This window comes from Chanodichthys erythropterus, chromosome 11 (assembly GCF_024489055.1).
Source record: "Chanodichthys erythropterus isolate Z2021 chromosome 11, ASM2448905v1, whole genome shotgun sequence".
NCBI classification, from domain to species: Eukaryota; Metazoa; Chordata; class Actinopteri; order Cypriniformes; family Xenocyprididae; genus Chanodichthys; species Chanodichthys erythropterus.
The window spans coordinates 26192162-26212984 of NC_090231.1; the positions used below are offsets into that span (position 1 = coordinate 26192162).

Here is a 20823-nt window from a genome sequence, read left to right on the forward strand (position 1 = left end):
GACATGGAAAAGTGTTTTTCTGTGAATACAAAGGTGAAAAGCTACCTTTGCCAGCTTTTTTGCACTCTTGAAAAATATTGCCATTGCTTAAATTCAGCTTTAAATTGTTTTCTTTGACCACATGATATCTCTGTTTACAAGGTTGGTTAGCTGCTGGGGCTTAGCATCTTTGTGTTTACTGTTATCCAGAGTTAATGTGTGGAACGGTTTAAAGGATTAAGCATTTTCACTGTAAGTGGTCAGTTCATGTGCTGTGTGCAGGATACATGTCAGACAGACAGACCAAAATGACTATGACTTTCTGTTATGCTCAGTATAGAGTTCTTCAGATTTGCCTTCTGTCACTCAACAATTCTTTATTGTCCTCTGTAGAGAACATTAGCTTATAATGAATTTCTCTTACAGCATACCACAATTTTAAGTCGTAATGTATCTTAAAGTCTTTGACCTTATCTGTAATACCAGATGATAGGGGTTTAGCCATGACAACTTGGTTTTTGTGATGTCTGATATCACAATTTTGCAGATTTATTGAAACAAGAGTAACACTTTATATATTATGTGTAATTATCACTTGTATTTCATTGAAATAAACAAACACCTTAGGAAAAAGTAGTTGTTTCCAAGCAGGATATTATTTTCTTTTACATGATAGACATTGATGTCTTGCCTTTAATCTGGAGGAGACATCATAACCCAATGCATACGTTTTTCTCTCTCTTTTGGAGACATGCTACAGGTGAATAGGCCAACTTTGCCAAGTAGTTTGTGTTTTTATTAATGTAGTATTTTTTTCGTTTAAATTTTTTAGCAAGCTGAGATTTTTTTTTGCAAAAAATGCAGGAAACATCACATTTATTTGTGTTTACTGGTATATGTACTAGGGGTATAACTTCAAATTACTCAGTTTCAGGGTCACGGTTTCGGTACAGTTCAGTATGTGCTATGTTCAGGAAAAATAAGGACTACTTATTTAATTTATAAAAATTTATAAAAATTTTAATAAAAATAAAGAAAATAAGAACAAAATCAAATTACAAACAATAGCAACAAAAAATACAATAGAGCAAAGATACAAATAAAATAATTTTTAATAAAATAATTTAATAAAACATTTTTAGGTAGCTCAAGAAATTGAATAAAGAAATATTAAATAACTGCTTATAGTCTTCACTGTATAAATTAAATAAAGATGAATCCAAAAGTAACTGTAATTAAAGTAAGAAAAGTTATTTATAGGGCCCTATAATTTCCGCGATCACAGAATCGCAGACGGAATCTCGGAATCCATTCATAAAAATGGAATTTAATATTTAACGCAGAATATCACGGAATTTGTCAAATTTTTGATGAATGAATTAAAAGCAGGTCAGTACACTTAAATTAAATCACGATATAGTCTAGTGTCTGCGAATATTAAACCACAAAAAGACTATTTAAACATGAATCCTGCATGCCTGTGTGCCTCTGAAATGAATGATGCGGAAGCGCAGTTTCATTTACCTTACATACACTCGCGCGGGGGCGCACGCACGCTGATGCACGTGTGACGCTCGCGATGTTTTCGTCCTCTGTCGCCTCACTATATGAACACACAAATTCATCTCCAGAGCTGCTCTGAAAGTCACTTCATCAGCATTTAAACGCTTCGTTTGAGAAAACTACCGTCAAAAACACAGAGAAACTATAAGCTCTTGGCAAACCGTCAAAATAAAAGTTTGATTTAACTTGACAGAAACATATTACTGTTGTACAGTAGAATTTAGATAAATTACTTTAACAATAAATTATTAAAATATATTTTTAAACAATAATCTCAATGTTTCTTCCATGTTTTAATTTTAAATTAATTTTAATTTTACTATTAATTTTTAATAGTAAAGCTCTGTTGTGCAGCACATTGTTTGACAAAAAAAAGTTTAATTTCATGATTAAAGGATAAATTAAATGGTATGCGTTCATTTGGTTGCCAGAAAAAAATTAAATACACAACAGAACTTTTGAAAAAAAATCTTAAAAATATATTAATAAATTAATATATTTAATAAATTATTATTGTTTTTAATAATTCAATTAATTAGACATGCTTTTTGATTATTAAAATGGAATTAAACCATTAAAATGGAGTCAAAAAAGAAATAAAACGGAAAAATCGGTATCCAGAAAAATTCAAACGGAATTTGGGAAAAAATAAAATTTCATAGGGCCCTATATTTAGCCAAGAGCATTGAGTGATTTTTGTCTTTTTGTTTGATTTAACAGTTAAAACACAGACAGCAGTTGCTATATTAGGCTGCTGTCACTTTAAGACAATGCACAGATACATTGGCTGTTTCTCAATTCCAAGAACACAGAGAATGGACTTGCGTTCTCGTGGAGTCTGGTCTTGCCAGGCGACCTTGAAAGAATGAACTCGGAAGGACGCGAGGACACAGAAAGGACAATTTGTGAGAATTGAGATGTGCTGCGATCTTGACAGTCTCAGCATATTATTAGAAGCGGCTAATGCACAATAAATGTATCATAACATCACAAACAATTGTCACAGCCTATTAAAATATTATCATCATCATATTATTATAGACATTTTCATAAAATTTTATATCTTTTTATTTCACCGTGCGTATTTATGAAAATGAGTAAGCCTTTGTGTTACATGCTTTGCCAATTATTTTTTATATGTCAATAAAAATACTGCAGACTTTCGTCAGGTTATCACTTTATTAAAATTAAGCAAAACAAACGGACAAATGTTTACCTTCATGAGCCGTCACGTATTTGCGAGCTTGTAGCGGGAATCTCATAAGTGAGAACGAGAACTTTAAAGCTTGCAGGCTTCCATATGTCGACCGCCCGCAGCGTCTTCTGGGATTTTTAATGGTTCTCAATTCTCTCAAGTCTGCATTCGATGCATCCTCAATATCAAGAACACATCCGGGAATTTTTATGCGTCCTCTGTTCTTGCGTTCTTGAGAATTGGAACTGATCTTAGACCAAGAACACAAGGACGCAAGATCACTTAAGAACGCATATTGAGAAACAGCCATTGTCTTTCTTGACTCTGAGGTTTTTTTTTTTTTTTTTTAAACAAGAACCGTTACAATCCTAGTATGTACAAATGTTCAATGATATTTATTTATTTTCCAAAATTTTTATTTCAGTGTTCAGGGACCTAAATAAAATAGACCACAACTTTAAAAAATGTTTGGTGAACTGTGGTGATGGAGCATCAGGGTTAGTCACTTTACACAAAGACACAGAGAATGATAAAATCCTGCACGAGTCAAGGCTCATCAGACTGCTCCTTTTGTTCTGTCTTTCATTGACCTTTAATGCTGGACAGATGTCGTTGATCATTCTGCCTGTCCAGGTGATCGCTTGATCACCGGTTTTCAGGACTTTGCTGACAGGTGCACACAGGGCTTGCCCTCACATCACATTTTGCAAGTTTTGTCTGTTCAGTGTGAGTTTCCTTATATTTCTGTGCATTATTATAAAGTGTTATTGTTACTGTTGAGATCTGGATTCACTGTAGAAAAATGCCCTGGAGATTTTTGTAATAGAAGCATATACAGCACACGTTTTCTCAAGAATATGAGTTAAAAACACTGTCTCTTCAAATATAAGTTTGCTTGAGCACTGTTGACTTTCCATAATAGTGAAATTTATGTTGTCCAGAGATATTATAAAAGGTGCCTTGCAAGAATAATTGCTACTGAATCATGTGCTAGTGCCTGAAAGGGAAAAGTTAGTCACTGACTGTACTCTAATATATGTTTATTGCTATAAGTAAGAAATGCTGCTTTTTGTTATTTATGTTGCTTAGATGTGAGAGCAGTGAAGAAACAGTTTTGTGAAAAGGCGGAGTAAAAGACATGCCACAAATAAGAGGAGATGAACAAATATCCAATTAGCCTGATAGGTTAGTTTATACACGCATTTACACTTACTCTACATGTATTTACAATCATCTTTTTTGTAATTACGTGTTAAATTAAATGTTAAATGTCAAAATATTTCAGTCATAAAAATGTAATGTTCAATTATTCACTTAATAGGCTTAAATTATTATTATTATAATTATTATTAACAGTTTATCAAGTGAAAGAAATTCAATTCAATTTGTTTTATTATACAATACATAGTAAGCTACACGTTTTAAATTAATATCATTCATAAGTACTTAGTATAATCATTAATAGTTGATAGACACCTGGGGTTGACCTCGTTGCTATGGATGATGTCAACACGCTTTAACTATGCCCACAGTGATTGGCTGATGGGAGAGGAGTCTCTGTCAGTGATTTAATCAAAGAAATATTGTAGAATGAGGTATCATTGTGCCATATTCAAATAAAGATTTTAAAATGTAGGCTAAGTGTCACTAATTAAACAACTATATGTTCAGCTAATTGACAGCATCTTACATGTCTGCATTTCAAGAGATTGCAGAAATCAAGCGACAAATTGTTTTATAAAAAAAAAAAAAAATGGGAGTACGTTCAAATAACATATGTGGGTTCTGATAATGCCAAATGTCTTATGTCACCAGTAAAAAGTGGCCTACGTTATTTTAAATATATCTAGTCAGTGACAGAGTGCAAGCATATTTGTCTAAAATAAATCTGTTTCAGCATCAGAATCATTATTCTGGTGTCATTGTCCTATGCATTGGGTTACCAGTAGGGCTGCAGCTATCGATTCTTTTTGTAATCGATTAATCTAGCACTTAATTAATCGATTAATCTGTTTTTTTTGTTTTTTTAACAACCAAAACAAATAATGCATAGCGAAAATGATGTGGCTGTAAAATGATCAAGCATTTGGCTTTTATTTCTAAAAAAAAGAATGTTGGTTCCAACTCCAACATTTGGCTCCAAAACTAAGCCTATTTATTGCAATTTTTACCCATTTATTGTTTATAAGTGTCAGTGCCAACAATTATATAACAATACAGTTAAGTCAACTTATAGTTTTACATGTTATACATGTTTTACAGTGAGTACAAACTTAAATAGTAAAGGCCATTTGGCCTTAGTTTTGTCTTCTTAATACAACATTACAAAAAAAGGATTGCACCTTCTGCAAATTACCCACCTGAGAACAAAAACGCATGCCGTGTGTGAGGAAGAGTGACGCCCCAGTCAGACCAGTTGCTTCATTGCAGTTTGGTACGGCAGAAATAGCCTACATACAATCATTTTCAATAGAACGGTGCATTTGGCTTGCATCACTTGCATTCCGGTGCATTTTAGGTGAAGCATCCATTCGAAAAATCGCGTCACAACATCAAATCCCTGTGTATACAGTGAATGCATGCTGAAATTATTGTTGCGTGGCTACATAAAAAGTTTAAGCATATGTGATGCATTGCCGCGATTGGTCTGACTGCCGCGTGAGAGACGAGACATGCATGCGCGTGTGTGTGTGTGTGTGTGTGTGTGTGAGGGGTTCTTTTTTTTAGGCTATACTCTTACAATTGAATGTGAATACGTTTACTACTTAAAAACATCAAAGCTAAACATCATATCTGTCTTTACTCTTTGCCATCGCGCCAACTAAATTCAAAATGTCATGCGCTATGGTGTGCTTCCTGAACATTGAACAACGGTCCGTGTGAATCAGATCCCTGTGCGTATAGTGCGCGTCATAGGAATTTAACGAGGCTTCGAGGCAGAGTTTTTGCCTCGAGGAATTTTTGTAATCAAGTTAATCGAGTAACTCGATGAATCGTTTGCCTTAGTTACCAGCACGAAATCCAAGCCTATTTGTTTCCGCCCCCAATGTAATACAAAATTTAGTGTTTTAATCAACAGTACATTTTTGCTTACCTTTTACCATATGTCTTGGAGTATTGCAATAATATCATATTGTGAGTTCAGTATTGTGATATTTATCGAATCGTGACATGAGGGTATCGGTACACCCCTAGTAATTGGCGCTAGACAGACCTGCAGCACAGTGCAGCTCGAGTCAGATTGTCAGGATAGATGACTGACAAGACGATGAAGGAATATTTGGAGAACAACAGATTGAGTGTCATTGACAAATATCTTATCTTATAAAGATCTTGATAAGAAATTGGTCAGTACCGATGTTCCCTAATTCAAAAGCGAAAGTAAAAAGCGAGTGCGCTTTCAAAGTATGCTTATACTTCGGTAATACCAATGTTGTTGCATGTTTATATACTGGTGTGAAAATTTCCTCACTGTGACATCCTTAGGCTTCGGACAGTGAATCCATCTTTGGTTTAATTTTTTTGTCCCTGACTATTAGACCTTGTCACGACAGACATTTTGACTGAGTTTTGAAATGCATTTAATAGTGTACACTGTGCAGGAACCTAATCACATCAGTAATACATATATTGTTAGTTATATTATTGTATACTAGATGTTTTACCAGTGTTGTCATGGCATAATTTCTCTGCAGGGATGGAATTCCAAGGTACTGGTACAATGAAGTAATTTTTAATTTGTAAAGTATTTAGTTCACTACAATATACAAAATAGTCTATACAGCATGTATTTCAGAATTTTCAGATTTCCACAGTCAAAGTAAAATCTCAGTTTAAAGAGTGAAATGTGGACTACAGCAGAGGGAAATGGGCTAGAGGACCTGTAGGCTATAACAGGTGAACAGAAACAGAATCTGTAGGAATAGCAGGGAAGGGAGACAGTAGGTTCAGCAGGGTAGTCAACACAAGTGGTGTGCGCCCATCTCTCCGGATGCTTTTGTACATTCTGTGCTCGAGCGTGTGTGAGAATTTGCTCAAAATCAGATGATGATATTTTCCCTGTCAGTGAGCTGTGTGTGCTCGAGCTTTCTTTGTGTCTGTTTGTGTGTGTGTGTGTGTGTATAAAGACAACAGTCAATGATATTTTCACCACCACTGAGCCGTGTGCGTGTTTATCTCCCATTCTCTGTGTATCATGTCAAACATTTACATCTCATTGAATTTCAAATATCAGCAGGAATGGTAATAGGGCATAGTAATGAGACTGGGCTCCCACTGTTATGCTAATTTAGGAAGACTCCCCTTCAGCGCCCCCTTCCTTTCCCTCCCCTCCCCAACTTCAGAGTGCTGCACTGGGCCTTTCTGGCCTCTCTCTCAGCTGTGGCATTAACATTTTCATTCAAAAGTGATTTTGCTTCATTCTAATATTTTATCTTCATCAGTGTCGTTTTTGGCATTTAACAGGTTCTGGTAGTGCCGACCTATGACACACTCCAGAACAGGTGTTTCAAATAATGCATGATATACAAGAGATAAGTTTAGCCCAGATGTTCAAGTCATGCTTGAATTTTCATTGAACTGAGTAAATATTTGTTTGTTCTTCGCAGGTGGATGAATACCCGACTGAGTATAGTGAAGAGCAGACTGACCAACAGGAAGTGGCTGTGGAGGAGCATGAAGATGAAACTGAGGAGCAGGACGGCTCTCAGGTCACAGAATTAGAGGAGGTAAAGAATGACTGCTTCAAACGGTTTGTGCACTTTCATGGAGATACTTAAAATCACATTGGCGTGAGTCTGATTAATTATGTGTGCTGTATGCTTCAGGTGGAGAATGAAAATGATCCAGATGCTGAGCCAGAGCAGGATGCAAATGTTAAGGAGGAGTCTGATGAGGAAGAGGAAGATGTCGAAGAGTCTAGACGTCTGCGATTTAAGACAGAGCGGAAAGATGACACAGTGGTCAGGCTGTCTGATGCTGCCAGTAAAAGAAGGAACATCCCAGAAACATTAGGTTAGGAATTAACATGAAACACCTTTTTTTACTGTTACAGGTTTAGAAATATCATATGGTCTTGTTTTGAGTCACCTGACTGTCATTTTAGATTCTACAGTTCATTCTACAGGTCTGAGTGACTAGTTGTCCATATGATTAGGTCATCAAGGCCTATCCCTAAATTTAACTATGTCTTCCTTTAAGTCAGTAAGACAAACCTACTGGATTAACATGACATAATTAATATTCATGAGCAAAGCTTACATAGTTATACAGTCTTATCAAATATTTTTGTTCATTAGGTGTTTGTAAGATGATCAGTGAAAGCTATTGTTGTTTGGTGTCAGGTTAACTGAAAATATTAAATTGACAGTAGTTATCTGATTTCTCTTTGTATATCTTGTGTTTCTGAAAGAATTTTTATTTGTCTTTTGTTTGTTTGTTTTATATTGTGACAGTACCGTTCCAGACTTAAGTTAAAGTACATTTGGGACAGTTTAAAAAAAAAAAAAGTTTTAACTTGAGGTCCCAAGTGCTTGTAAACAAAAATATTATTTTAATAAAATAATTTTATCATTATCTTATTTATGAGCAGTATAAAAAAAGGGCTAAATTGATCCTCCAAAAGAACTTTTGAAAGATGGTTTAGATGAGTTGTTCTTTGCTGTAATCATCTGAATTTGTTTTTTTGCTTTGTCTTTCCTTTCAGAGCTCTCTGAGGAAGCTAAAGCAGACCTGCAGGAGTTTGAGGAAAAGGAGCGTCAGAGGAAGCAGGGCCGTTTTGGAGGACGAGGGAGAGGGGGGCCAAGAACAGATGGAGGGAGAGGAGGAATGGCAGGTAGAGGTGGGATCAGGGGAAGAGGAGGAGCAGGAGGACGAGGAGTCGGTGGAAGAGGCGATTTTCCTCTATTTGGAATGGGAGGTTTCCGTGGTGATGGAGGTCAAGGGAGAATAAATGAGCAAAGGCCTCCATTGATGCAAGTGAATTTGGGAATGCAGGTAAGAAAATGACGGGTCTCTGAAATTGCACAAAATACGAATATTTCTACTGAACCTGTTCATCAAGTCATGTACACATGATATTGGATCACACACTCATTTTTTTTTTTTTTTTTAAGGAGAAAATTCCTTAAAATGTTCATCCTGTCAGAATCCACTGTTCATTGAACATATTTTACTGACTGTAATACTTCTACTCCTTTAAGAAACTTGTTGTATTTTGATGATACTATTATTTTGTTTTAGTTTTAATTTGTTGAAGATTTTTAACCAAGTGAATGAATGAATGAATGAATGAATGAATGAGGCATTTATATAGTGCTTTCATATGTAAAACTGTACACCCAAAGCACTTTACAATCTTATCAGGGGTCTCTCCTCATCCACCACCAAGTATGTTTTTAACCAAGTATATCCAAATTTAGTCTAAAAGAGTTAGTTCACCCAAAAATGACTTGAAATTTCTGTCATTAATTACTCACCCTCATGTTGTTAAACCGTAAGACCTTTGTTCATCTTCGGAACAGATGATGCAGATGATGTAAAACAGAAAGCTTAACTCATTCACGTGCAGCAATATGACACAAGGGTTTTATTTATTTATTTATTTATTTTTTAAGTTTACATGGGAATGTTGTACAACTCCCCATGTTAACAAACTTTCAAGACTATCAAGATTATAAATGACCAACTTATTAAAACAAATTTATAGTTATCTTTGCAGGGCTTAAAGTTTTCCGGCACCGTGCCGGATCTCCGGCGTGCAGCATTTGGCTGCGGAAAAAAAATATAGTCCTACATTTGTCTTGACTTGCTATCGCACTTCATTTCATTCATACGTTGCACTCATTAATTTATCATATAGTACAATGTTTTAAGCATTTAAGTAGGCATTGAATAGTAGAAAGTGTGTATGATGATGTAGTGTTTTAGTTGATAGCAGCCAAAGCTGATTTCTGAGAGACGCAAGAGAAATGCGGCTATTTGATTTACGAACACACTGCTCATTTCATAGTTTTCGCCCATTTGTGTTACATATCGTCTATCATCTCGCAAGGTTTAAAACATTTAAATATCAAATAGTATAAAATGTTTATGATGCAGTATTTTATACAAAGCTCTGATTTCTGAGAGACACAAACAAGCACGGCTATTTGATTTGTGTTGCAGGTTTGCACTCATTCACTTCACGCACATATTAGCCTATTGCGTAATAATTTTAGAGATTTATGTAATTTTGTGCTATCCCTCGGCTTACGTGTTATTTATAAAACACAAGGAGTGACTGACTACTTTACCATACACTGTAGTAAGACCATATGACGTCTCTTGAGCTGTCGCAATCTTTCCAGGGCCGGCGCCAGGACACACAAACTATATATATAATATTATATACTATATTAAGGTGACCTTTATTTTAAATCCCCCCACAGTGTTATTAACGAACCAAACGTAAACACCATACTATGGACAGAAATCCAGATGAGCCCAGAATATGAACGCAACACATTTAATTGTTTTGCTTCCATAAAAAAAGACAGTGCCATTAAAAGATCAAACTTAGTAAACACTATATTAAAGCATAATATACAGAAAAATTGGTTTGTGCCGAATTTGATCTTTTAATATCACTTATGCTAGGCTACATTAAGCGGCGTTAAACGTTTTCTAACAGTTTTCTATATGAGGAAAACGCTTGTGAATTTAAACGCGTTGCGTTAAAATTCTGGGCTCAACTGCTTTTCTCTAGGCTACTTTATTAGTATGGATTAGTATGGATGTTTAGTGAGCCAGTACTGCATCTTCACGAAGGCATTTTAAGCCTTGCCAATTTAAACATTTAAGCAAAAGAAGAAACGACAAAGAACTCAGGCTCGCTGCGTGTTAAGTTTAATGTGCGCACACATCCGAAGCACTCAGAATGCCACGTCTCATACAGTGTGCGAATACTAAATTGTGTTCTATTTCATGTCTTCCTGCACTTAGATGGACAAACTGACACAAAATTGCCAACATCCCTGTCTTAGCGAGTATCCTTGTAAACAGTCGGTCATGGCTTAAGTGAACATAAACAGTTGAGAAAGACAACGCCTGTGCACAGAATCAGTGTATTGGATCTATGCATTGTCTTAAAGTGACAGCAGCCTAATAAATTTTGTAACTTTAAGGATAATCTTTATTTAATGAAGACTATGCACATTTATTTTGTTTCATTACTTTATTCAATTCAAAAATACCTGAAAACTACTGTTAGATCTACATGAAAAACCTTAAAAGCACAAGTTTCATTTGTATCCCTGCTGTATTGAATTTGTGCTATTGCTTGAAGTTTGATTTGTTCATATTTTATTTATTTTTTATTTGACAGTAGTCATTTTTCCCCTCAACATGGCACACGTATTGAAACTGAACATAAAAAACTGATACAAACCAAACCATGAATAATTTGAATCGTTATTCCCCTATTGACCAGTGACCATTGAGATGCTTCTCACAAGGAAGTACTGATAAGCAATTGTCCTGTTTACCTCTGATCTAAACCTTTCCCTCAGCAAATAGCATTTATGCTGATTGTTATCCATGGTGATTCTGTGCCAAGGGGATTCCTGGGCTTCTCCTACATTTAATTGACTAACAAAAATAAGAGTGGTGGTAGAATTGTCTGTGCAATTGTAAAGCCCCGAAGGAACAAAGACACATTTGGAAGGTAAAATTTTGAGTCAGCTAGTAAGACAATGCTTTTAAACTCTGCTGTTGTCATGACATTCAGTGCGTGCAAATGAATTGGCAATCTGCATTTGTTTTCCTGCAATTTCTGAGATTCCTGTGGAAATGCATTTAAGCCACGTCTCAGAGAAAAATCCTTTGAATGCACTTTTTCTGTGGCATGTTTACAGTGTGAAGAATGCTGTAGTTGTCTGATCTGACAACCTTCCATATTTTGGTGGTATTCCTTTTTTTTCAGGGGTGGTCAAGTATTAAAGGCACAATATGTAAGATTTTTGAATTAAAATATTAAAAAAACAGGTGTTTCCAAGAAGGTTTCAATCCAGAGAAATAAGCACTTTTTAACCAGGACACGGACCGTGTCTGTGTGTCGCCTATAAGTGACATCATGCCTGTGTTACCCTCGATTTCCGGTTTTATTTTGTACAAACTATGGAAACACCAAAGACACTTTAATACATTACATGTTTTATTATACAAGGGAATAACTGTTTGGTTACATTTATAGACAAAAATAATTGTTATATAGCTCAACACGTTTAGTCTTATTGTTTGAATCTTGTTTTCCTGATTTTCCGTGAGTACCATGCATCAGAGAAAATTTTTTTCAAGTGGCTAACATAGCATAATCAGATGCAGCTTTATTTTTAGTAACAATAATACAGCATTTTCCCCGTTATGCAATATGTTTTAAAATTAATTGCATGCCATTTTTCAACACAAGACATCCAGCATTTATTAATATGATATTCTAATATCAATTATAACCATTTTCAACAGACTCAAATGTATCTAATATGATAAAACAGTGCTGCATTACTTCATACACAGAAGCGGCGACTGCGGCATAATAAAAATTCTGCTGCTCTTGACGCATGTTGAAGCAATCGCTCCAGCGGCCTCGTTCAGCTCCAACATCACTCGGCCCTGCTCTGCTTCATACTACAGTAATGTTAATAATCTCATCCTTAATGTTAATAGTCCCATCCTTATTCTTTTCCCCATGGCTGAGGTGAAGACAACAACTCCCAAGATTCCACACTCAATCTCTGCGTCATCTATCTATGCCTTTGTTTTGAATAGGTGACCTCTAGCGGCGAAAATTTACATAGTGTGCCTTTAATGTTCAGCCCTGCTTTCTCAGAATTTGACAGCAGCCACTTAAATGGTTGGATTCACACTGTAATTCAGAATTTATTTGTTTATTTATTTTTTGCATATGATATTATCTGCATTGTCTGTGTGCTAAGTGGAAAAACCGTTCCAGTTTTAAGAACTTCTCAAGACCACCGATTTGTTACATTGCTTCTGTTCAAAATACTTCAGATGTGAACCTGTGTGACCAGCTCAAAGTCAGTTGTCACAGCACTAGTATGTGCCATACATGTTTGTCATGACTCATGATAAGAGCAATAACCTTTTATCCTTTGTATAAATGAGAAAGTTTTATTGAATTGTCCTAGAATCTAGAATCTAGATCAGTTTATTAAAGAACATTATTGAGAGTATTAAAGGTATGGTAGGCAGTTTCATAGAGGCTAGCAATTGTAATCTAGTTTTGCTGAAAGCTGAAAATTGTGCTTTGCCATCATAGGAATAAATTACATTGTAAAATATTTTAAAATAGAAAAAAAGTTATTTTAAATTCTAATATTTCACAATGTTATACTTTTTGAAAAAGTAAAGGCATCATTAGTGAGCATTAGAGACTTCTTTCAAAATCATTAAATCTTACTGACCTCAAACTATAGTGTATAAACAATAAAATTGATTACAACAGTTGGACACTTTAGTAGTGACACAGCTATTCTGTTTGCAAACACAAATTTTAACTTGATGGTCAAGCAGACCTCTTGCAATTGGGTTGTTCCTATTGAGGCTATTGAAGATTTGAGGCTATTAAAGAAGTTTTAGATTATTGTGCATTGACTTGTGTCTTGTCTCACCCTTGTGGACTGGAGTCAGTTTGCTTTTCAGTAAAAGTCAATTATCACTGTTCTCACTCCCCCTCTTATCCATGTTGATATATGGATTATGGCAAATAACTTGGCGGGAGTCCATTGAGGAAGCATTACACCAAATTAAATTTGTACTTTGCTGAAGGATTTAGATTCCTGCGCTTATTTTATTATTAAATATCTGTCGAGGGTGTAATCCCTTTGCGCTTGAGCTGTTCGTTCGAACGTTCATGCTGCACCTTTTTCTTTTTTTTTTTTTGTAAAGCTGATTTTCTTTTATTGAGAAGGAAAGCCTTTTCAGGCTTTTGACACAACTTGTCATTCCTCGACATTGATGTGTTCTTTTACGTTATGCTTCAGACAGTGGTATATAGTGCACTGCTGTAATGATTTAATTGAATTCCCCTCCACTCCTGTCTACGAGTTGTCATTTAAAGTACAAGTTGTCTTCATCTAATGATGAGTTAATAAATATAGTGTGCTTACATGTGCAAGCCTTTCTGAAATAGACTGCAATACATAATCTGTGAGTTTGGGTAGTCAATCCTTCACTTATCATATGAAAAATGCTGTCCTTTAGCATAAATCAACAAGGACGCAGAGGCACAGTCTGTTTTTTGAGGGAGTACTTTAGCATTTTGTATTCCTCTTAAACTCCTCATTTAATTCAGATTCAGTCACATGACTCTTATGATTGATTACTTGATTAAAGGGGTCGTCTTGAGACCCAAGGTCACAACTCTACAAGATAATGATTTTTGGGCGGTGAAAGAGAGAAGGCTTAGGTTATTGATTGAAGGTCTTTCTGTTTCTCTTTTTTTTTTTTTCTTTTCTTTTTTTTTAAACAGCAGCTCAGAATGACGACTCCGCTCCAGCATCACCATCATCAGTCACGTCTGCCTGGTGCGAGAGGTGGTGGAGGTCCAGGGCTATTCCCAGATCCGGGTGCCCCAATTCCTCAGCAGCCGCTGCAGCTGTTGATGCCACACCTGTCCCACCGTTCCCCAGGGCCCAGAACACAACACGACACACACGGACTGCGCTTGTTGAGCTCACCACCGCGGCACTCAAACGCACATCCCAACCAACACCAGCAGCATCAACAGCACCACCCCAAGAACATTCACATTAACCCACACTTCAGAGGACCCTCCTCCTCACCTGTGCAAGGTACGACCCTAGAGACAAAACCAGCAACCTGATATTCATATATTTGGGTGGATGGAAGCTGTTTTGAGCATCTGCTGTAAGATGTGTTTAACATTGTAAAGTACTTATTCCATGTTCATTTTTAGGCTTTGCACTTTTGGCTTATGCTTACTCAAATTTTCACTCTGGTCCTTTTAAGAGACCCATCCCCCCCCGAAACCCCCCCCCCCCCCCCCCACACACACACACACACACACACACACACACCACCTCTTTGGTATGGCCTTCACTCTGTAGGCAGCCCATCAGCATTAAACCATCTTTCTGAATTGCACACATCTGTGGAGGTGAAATGATTCACAGTGAAATTACTCCTTTTGACTGTCAGTTTATCTCATTAGGTGGCCCAGTCTGCTCGAGAGAGAGATGCACAGTTTAATCAGCAGAACAGCCCTCTCTCTGTGACCAGCTGTGACAAACCATGGTTTAGACACGTAGCAAGAAGAGACTTTTATGGTGTCTGTGTTACGCCGCCCCACTTTCTCGTTCTGCATCCCTTTTTCTGTCTCTCTGACTCGTGCTTTTTCTATTTCCATTTTAATCTCAGTTCCCTCAATGCCTCCTGTGCAGAACCAACCGAGGCCTAACATCGCTCCACAGAGACTCCCGGTAAGTAACCTCACATTGCTTTAAGTTAGAATTAAGTGATTTCGCTCTGCATAAAACTGCAGTGTGTTACGGTCGAGATATCATGGTATTTCCTGAATTTCACTGGCCCATAGTCACAGAAACCAACGTTTGTCTTGCTGTGTGGAAGGCATGTCTTTAAAAATGTCCTCATATGTTGGGAAGATCTACCAACTGAAATTGAATTGGAGACCGTGAAAACACAGAACAGATGTAAAAGCCCTACACTGCCTGTAGAGGAGCCATCAGGCAGCTGCCCGTGCTGTGGCTAAAGTGATTACTGCTGAGGAGACCATCTCACCCCCCCAAATCTCCCCAGTTCTCCTCTCTGTCCCCACTGATATAAATACTTTGGTTTTCCCTTTTACCACTGCTGTCAAAAAGATGCATAATTCAGTGTTTCAGTATGGCAAATGTTAGAGGAGTGCTGTGCAGTGTTACATGCTACATTTTCATCTGTTTTAAACATTTTAAACATTTTTCTAATAAATATATATATATATATATATATATATATATATCTTATATTAAAAAAAGTATGAATTCAATCAAGAATACACAGATTATGCATTTAAAAATTAATATTACACCACTTGACCATTCAACTACAAAAAAAGCATGTAGCCATCAGTTATATCACACTTTCAAATTTATAAAAATTTGAACCTGAATTCTTGGTGGGGGAAAAGGAAAGTTAAAATCTATGTCTGTTATTTGTCGACTATTTATGTACTGCGGCCCCTAATTTGGGGACACTGTGGACACTTAAAAGGATTGGTCATCCCTAATCTTGCTGAATAGGACAGAAGTTCCACACACACACATTCATGACACATTTCCAGCTGTCTGTCTCCCATAGCCAGTCTGGTACAGACAGGACACCATTTAAAATGCCAATGGCATTTTGCAGGGAGCAGCGTCCATTAGCCCTCTGGGCACCTTATTATCATACATTAGCATACGATCACATCTCATCTTACAATAGGCTGATCCACAATTTCTCGATGAATATTTACTACTGTGGAGTTTTTGAATATTAATCTCCATGCTACATATTTATATTGCATGTTATGTTTGATGCTGGTCATAGCAGAATTTTTTTTTTTTGTAATCAAGCCCATAGCCTAGCTTCATTTAACAAGTTAGTAGAAGTTTAAAGTTTCATTTTCTTTTGTAAGTAACATTTATTGCATTATAAGACATTATTCTATCTATAATATCCTATTCTAGCACCAGCATGGAGAGGTTTTGTATATATAAAACATTTTTATAGAAACCACTTGTAGAGATGGTTATACAGTCAAACCAAAATTTATTCAGACACCTTGAACATTTCATTCATTAATACAGTTTATGCACTATAGAAAAAAAATGGTAATAAAATATGACATGATCTCAGACTTAAACTGTCATTTTTTTTTTTTTATCTTATGTCAGATAACACTTTAGCAAAACATGGTCAGGTCAAAGTGTCTGAATAATTTTTGGTCCCAAATTTTTATACATTTTACTGGTAGTCTACTGTATGAAGAATTTTGGGTATAATATGTCACAGTTTACTTTATTTTGCTATCCTCACTAACATAAATGAACTATAGTGTCCTGCACCCACTAGTAAAAAAATAAAATATTATATCTAGTGTCTGAATAATTTTTGGTTTGACTATATATATTTGCCTGAAAACTGAACAGCAGAATTTGCTGGGTGTATTTTAAGACACATGAGGCTTGTCTCCAAAATGGCAGCAGCCCATGTTTGGCATTTGCCTTTCCCACTCCCATCTCCCAGGCAGATCATAACTGGTTACATATTGAACAGATCCATGGGTATTTACGAAAGATTAGCCCCCCAAAAGGACATGCTCCTTTTATCAAACGAATGCAAACTTGCAAAGGTATTGTGAATGTACTTAAGCTCCCATTGTGTTACAGGAGCTGACCTTTTGAATAGAGCAATGAAGTCCACAATAACAATGTGATTCTCTCTCGCTCCCTCCTGGCCATTGCTTAGCTAAGCTGCCTGATTGACTTTCTGTTAAGCAACTTGGCTGGCCTCGGTGACACACACTGGCCAACTGAAGATCACAGCTGAAAACGTGGATTAAAAGTTTGATTGCATCTTAAGTCATTTATAATGAGTAAAGAGGTGCTAAGCATCACAATTTGCTGGAGTGTGGCCCCTTTGAATGAAGGCTAATTTCTTAAGAGCGAAGGATATTTTCAAAGAATAAAGGAGAGGGGATTCGCATTCAACTCCAGGATTAGTAAGGATCATTATCTTTCTTTCCTCTGGAAAGGTAGAGAGGGGATTTTGAGTTTTATGAGCAATGGGTTAGGTAAGCACTGAGAACGGATAAAGATTTTTAATTCAAGGGTGTATGCAAATTGCATTCTTTCTGGAAATCTTTTCTAAGATTATTCAATGGTATAAGCTGATGTTTTTGATCTTAATATATGAAGAGTTGTGTTTAAAAAGAAGGAAAGCAGCACAAATAAGAAACTTTTTGGCTTTGAAACTCACGTGTCAACAGTAATGATTTTTTTATGTTGGAGTAATCATGTTTTTAATTTTGCTGTTCTCCAGGCTCCTCCTGATTTTCAGCAGCATCTCCAAGGGAATTTTGGCCCACCTCAGCGGCCTTTGCCCTCCCAGGAGCAATGGGGAGGACCCCCACCACATCACCAGGATCAAGAGCACTTCTTCACTGGTGGTAAGGTCAAATAAATGTGGTCACACTGGTTGCCTGCATAGACTATACCTGCACTGTCTTAACTGTTTTGACATTTGTTTCTCCATTCATTTGTTTGCTTAGCAACTGAAGCGTGTGAAATCAACAATGTCAGAATTGATGCTGCAGGTTTCTGGCTTCTCCTCACATTATCTCTTTTCTTCCTTTCTTTTCTTATTTCTAGAACCACGTTTTTCAGGCCAGCACATGTTTGACCAGCCAGGCCCTGCCCCCCTAATGAATAACAGTGTTCTTACGATTTCGGGTCAAGGCCCTCCATCTTTCCCTCCACAAGGGGGGCTCGGAGGTCCTGGATTTGGTCCTCTGGGGCTCGGGCAGAACCAAGGGCCTCAGGGAGGAGGTGTTTTCCAGAGAGAGCCCCTTCGGCCGGGTCTGGCCCCACAGCATACTGGCCCTCCAGGACCCCCTGGTCCCCGTGCCTTTGTGGGTCACAGACAGCCCTTCTCGCCCCAACAGCAGGGCCCCCCCTTCAGCCCTCAGCACATGCCGTTTGGTATGCAGGTACGCCAGAGAGTAAGTTGGTTTACCAGAAATCTGCATGGCCTTGCTGGCATGATGAACATTATATTACATGTTAATTTACAGCATGGCATGGAACTAGCATGAAAAATATTATTCTGAGTTTTCAGTGTTCAGTGTTTGTATTCACAAATTTTATGATGTGGTAAAGTCTCAGTCCTGGAATTTAGTTCAGGAAGTATGTCAGCTATACACTACAATTCAAAAGTTTGAGGTTGGCAGAGACATTACATTAAAATAAAACACAACAATACATTTAAGACATTAATAGTTATTTTAAACTGTAGTATTTCACACAATCGGTATATTTTAAAATGTTGTTTAGTCCTGTGATGGCAAAGCTGAATTTTCAGCATTATTAATCCAGTAATTACTGTCACATGGTCTTTTAGAAATCATTCTAATGTGCTGATTTGCTGCTCAAGAAACATTTCTAAATGTTATCAATGTTATTAACATATGTGCTGCTTAATATTTATAATTTGTTTTTATGATACATTTTTCAGGATCCTTTGATATATATGAATATACTTTATATGAATATAAAGATCAAATTCAGCATTTATTTGACATGGAAATATTTTGTATGGTTATAAATGTCTTTAATGGCACTTCTGAACAATGTAATGCATCCTTAGTGCATAAAAGTATTAATTTCTATTTAAAAAAATCTCACTGACCCCAAACTATTGAATGGTATTGCACATGGCTCATACCTAAGGTGTTTTAGTTTGGTTCAAAATCAGTTATTGTAAGCCATACATGATGCTAGTATATAGATGCTAGTTCGAAATGTAGGTGTTGTGTAGTGGTTGACTGAGCAAAGAGAAGATGCTGTCTTCAATCCAAGCAGCAGACAAGACTGCCCCCTTGTGTTAGCACTGTTTATTGGTTCTTGGTTATTTGAGGTCACTGGGTTAGTTGTTAAATGTTGGATGTCTATCTCTCTTTCATGTAAATAGAATCATACTGTATGATGATTGAAATCATGAAATATCCTTAAACAATTACTAAAACTACAAAATGTTACGTTTTGTAATGCATTTATTTCATGCACGAGTTCGCGCCACCATCTGCGGGACATCCTTAGCACGTTTCAAATGCGAGTAAAATCAGCATTGGAAAGGTGTTACTCACCAGTTGCCCCAGTTTTTTTTTGTTGGTCTTTAGCTGATTACTTGCCTGTTTTATGCACATTTGATTATAGGTCTCACTCTGGCTGTATTCTTGTTTTTACGGTACTCAGGGTCTATTGCAGCAGCCCCTGCTCCATGATCCTTCACTATCCCATCAGTCTTTGCACCAGCAGCAGCACCAGCAACATAGACAGGACTTGCCTCCACAGGGCCTGCCTCCACCCCAACACCAACAGCACCACCACCACCACCCAAGGGACCACCATCCCATGGTGCACCTCTCCCAGCCCCATTTCCGCCAGTCGATTCAAAGTAGCCATAGACAGATGCAGTCCCGACCACAGGGCAACCAGCAACGAAACAACCATGCCAGGCCCAGAATGGTAAGCCTTGTATTTGTTTCAGTAAGCAAGATATTAAGAACAATATTGATTAGAAATAAATATTTTATTTGTGCAAGTCTGCTCACTAGGTTTTGAAGCAAAACCGGTATTAGTGATTTTCAGTCTTGGCAATACTTCTATGAATGTCAACACATTTATCTGACCACCTCCTCCTCTTCTTCAGACGCCTCCTTCTCCACTGCAGCAGATTCCTCCTCAACGCAACAGCAACCTTCGTGAGCTGCCCATCGCATCTAGCAACAATAATAACCGCCCGTCAGTGCCTAGTGGGCAAGCAAAGCCAGTTACCAGGGCAATGCAGAATGTTAGGCAAGGACAGGCTGCTCGTTCTGGACCAGCAGGAAGGGGAGGACCTGTGGCACAAGGGCAGGGCTCTGCCAGAGCAACACAGCAGCCCAGTGTGCCTGGGGTGAAGAAAGAGAGTCCAGCTGCACAGTCAAGCACCACTCCAGAGGTAATATTGCATAGCATGACTGTATACACCTCATTTTACACGTAGCATTGTCGTGGTTACGGTTGATGGTTAATGGGCTCTCCTTATCGTGACTGTTCTTGTACTGATACCTTCAGTAAAAACTTTGTTTTTAACTATAATCCAAAATCAGTACAGATTAAATTGTAGTATTTTTTTTTTTTTTTTTTTTTATGAAAGTGGATCTTAAACGTCTTGTATAGTTTGTTTTTTTTTGCCTTGAAAATAGCCATGGTTTTTAGCCAAACAAAAGCAGCTCAGTTTTGTCAGTCACTTTAATCTGACTAAAA

At 37.1% G+C, this 20823-nt stretch overlaps 1 protein-coding gene across 3 annotated transcripts in view; it reads left to right on the forward strand.

Moving 5' to 3' along the window:
• Window positions 1–20823, forward strand: part of rbm33a (RNA binding motif protein 33a) — a 55438-nt gene that overhangs the window by 11299 nt on the left and 23316 nt on the right. Inside the window, exons 6-14 of one of the 3 annotated variants that reach the window (XM_067402152.1) lie at window positions 7345–7464; window positions 7564–7750; window positions 8442–8731; window positions 14265–14586; window positions 15173–15234; window positions 17837–17963; window positions 18166–18515; window positions 19768–20040; window positions 20225–20515. In XM_067402152.1, the coding sequence (XP_067258253.1) occupies window positions 7345–7464; window positions 7564–7750; window positions 8442–8731; window positions 14265–14586; window positions 15173–15234; window positions 17837–17963; window positions 18166–18515; window positions 19768–20040; window positions 20225–20515 (2022 nt within the window). The remainder of the gene's footprint in view (window positions 1–7344; window positions 7465–7563; window positions 7751–8441; window positions 8732–14264; window positions 14587–15172; window positions 15235–17836; window positions 17964–18165; window positions 18516–19767; window positions 20041–20224; window positions 20516–20823) is intronic. The other 2 variants (XM_067402154.1, XM_067402153.1) reach the window with 2 other exon arrangements.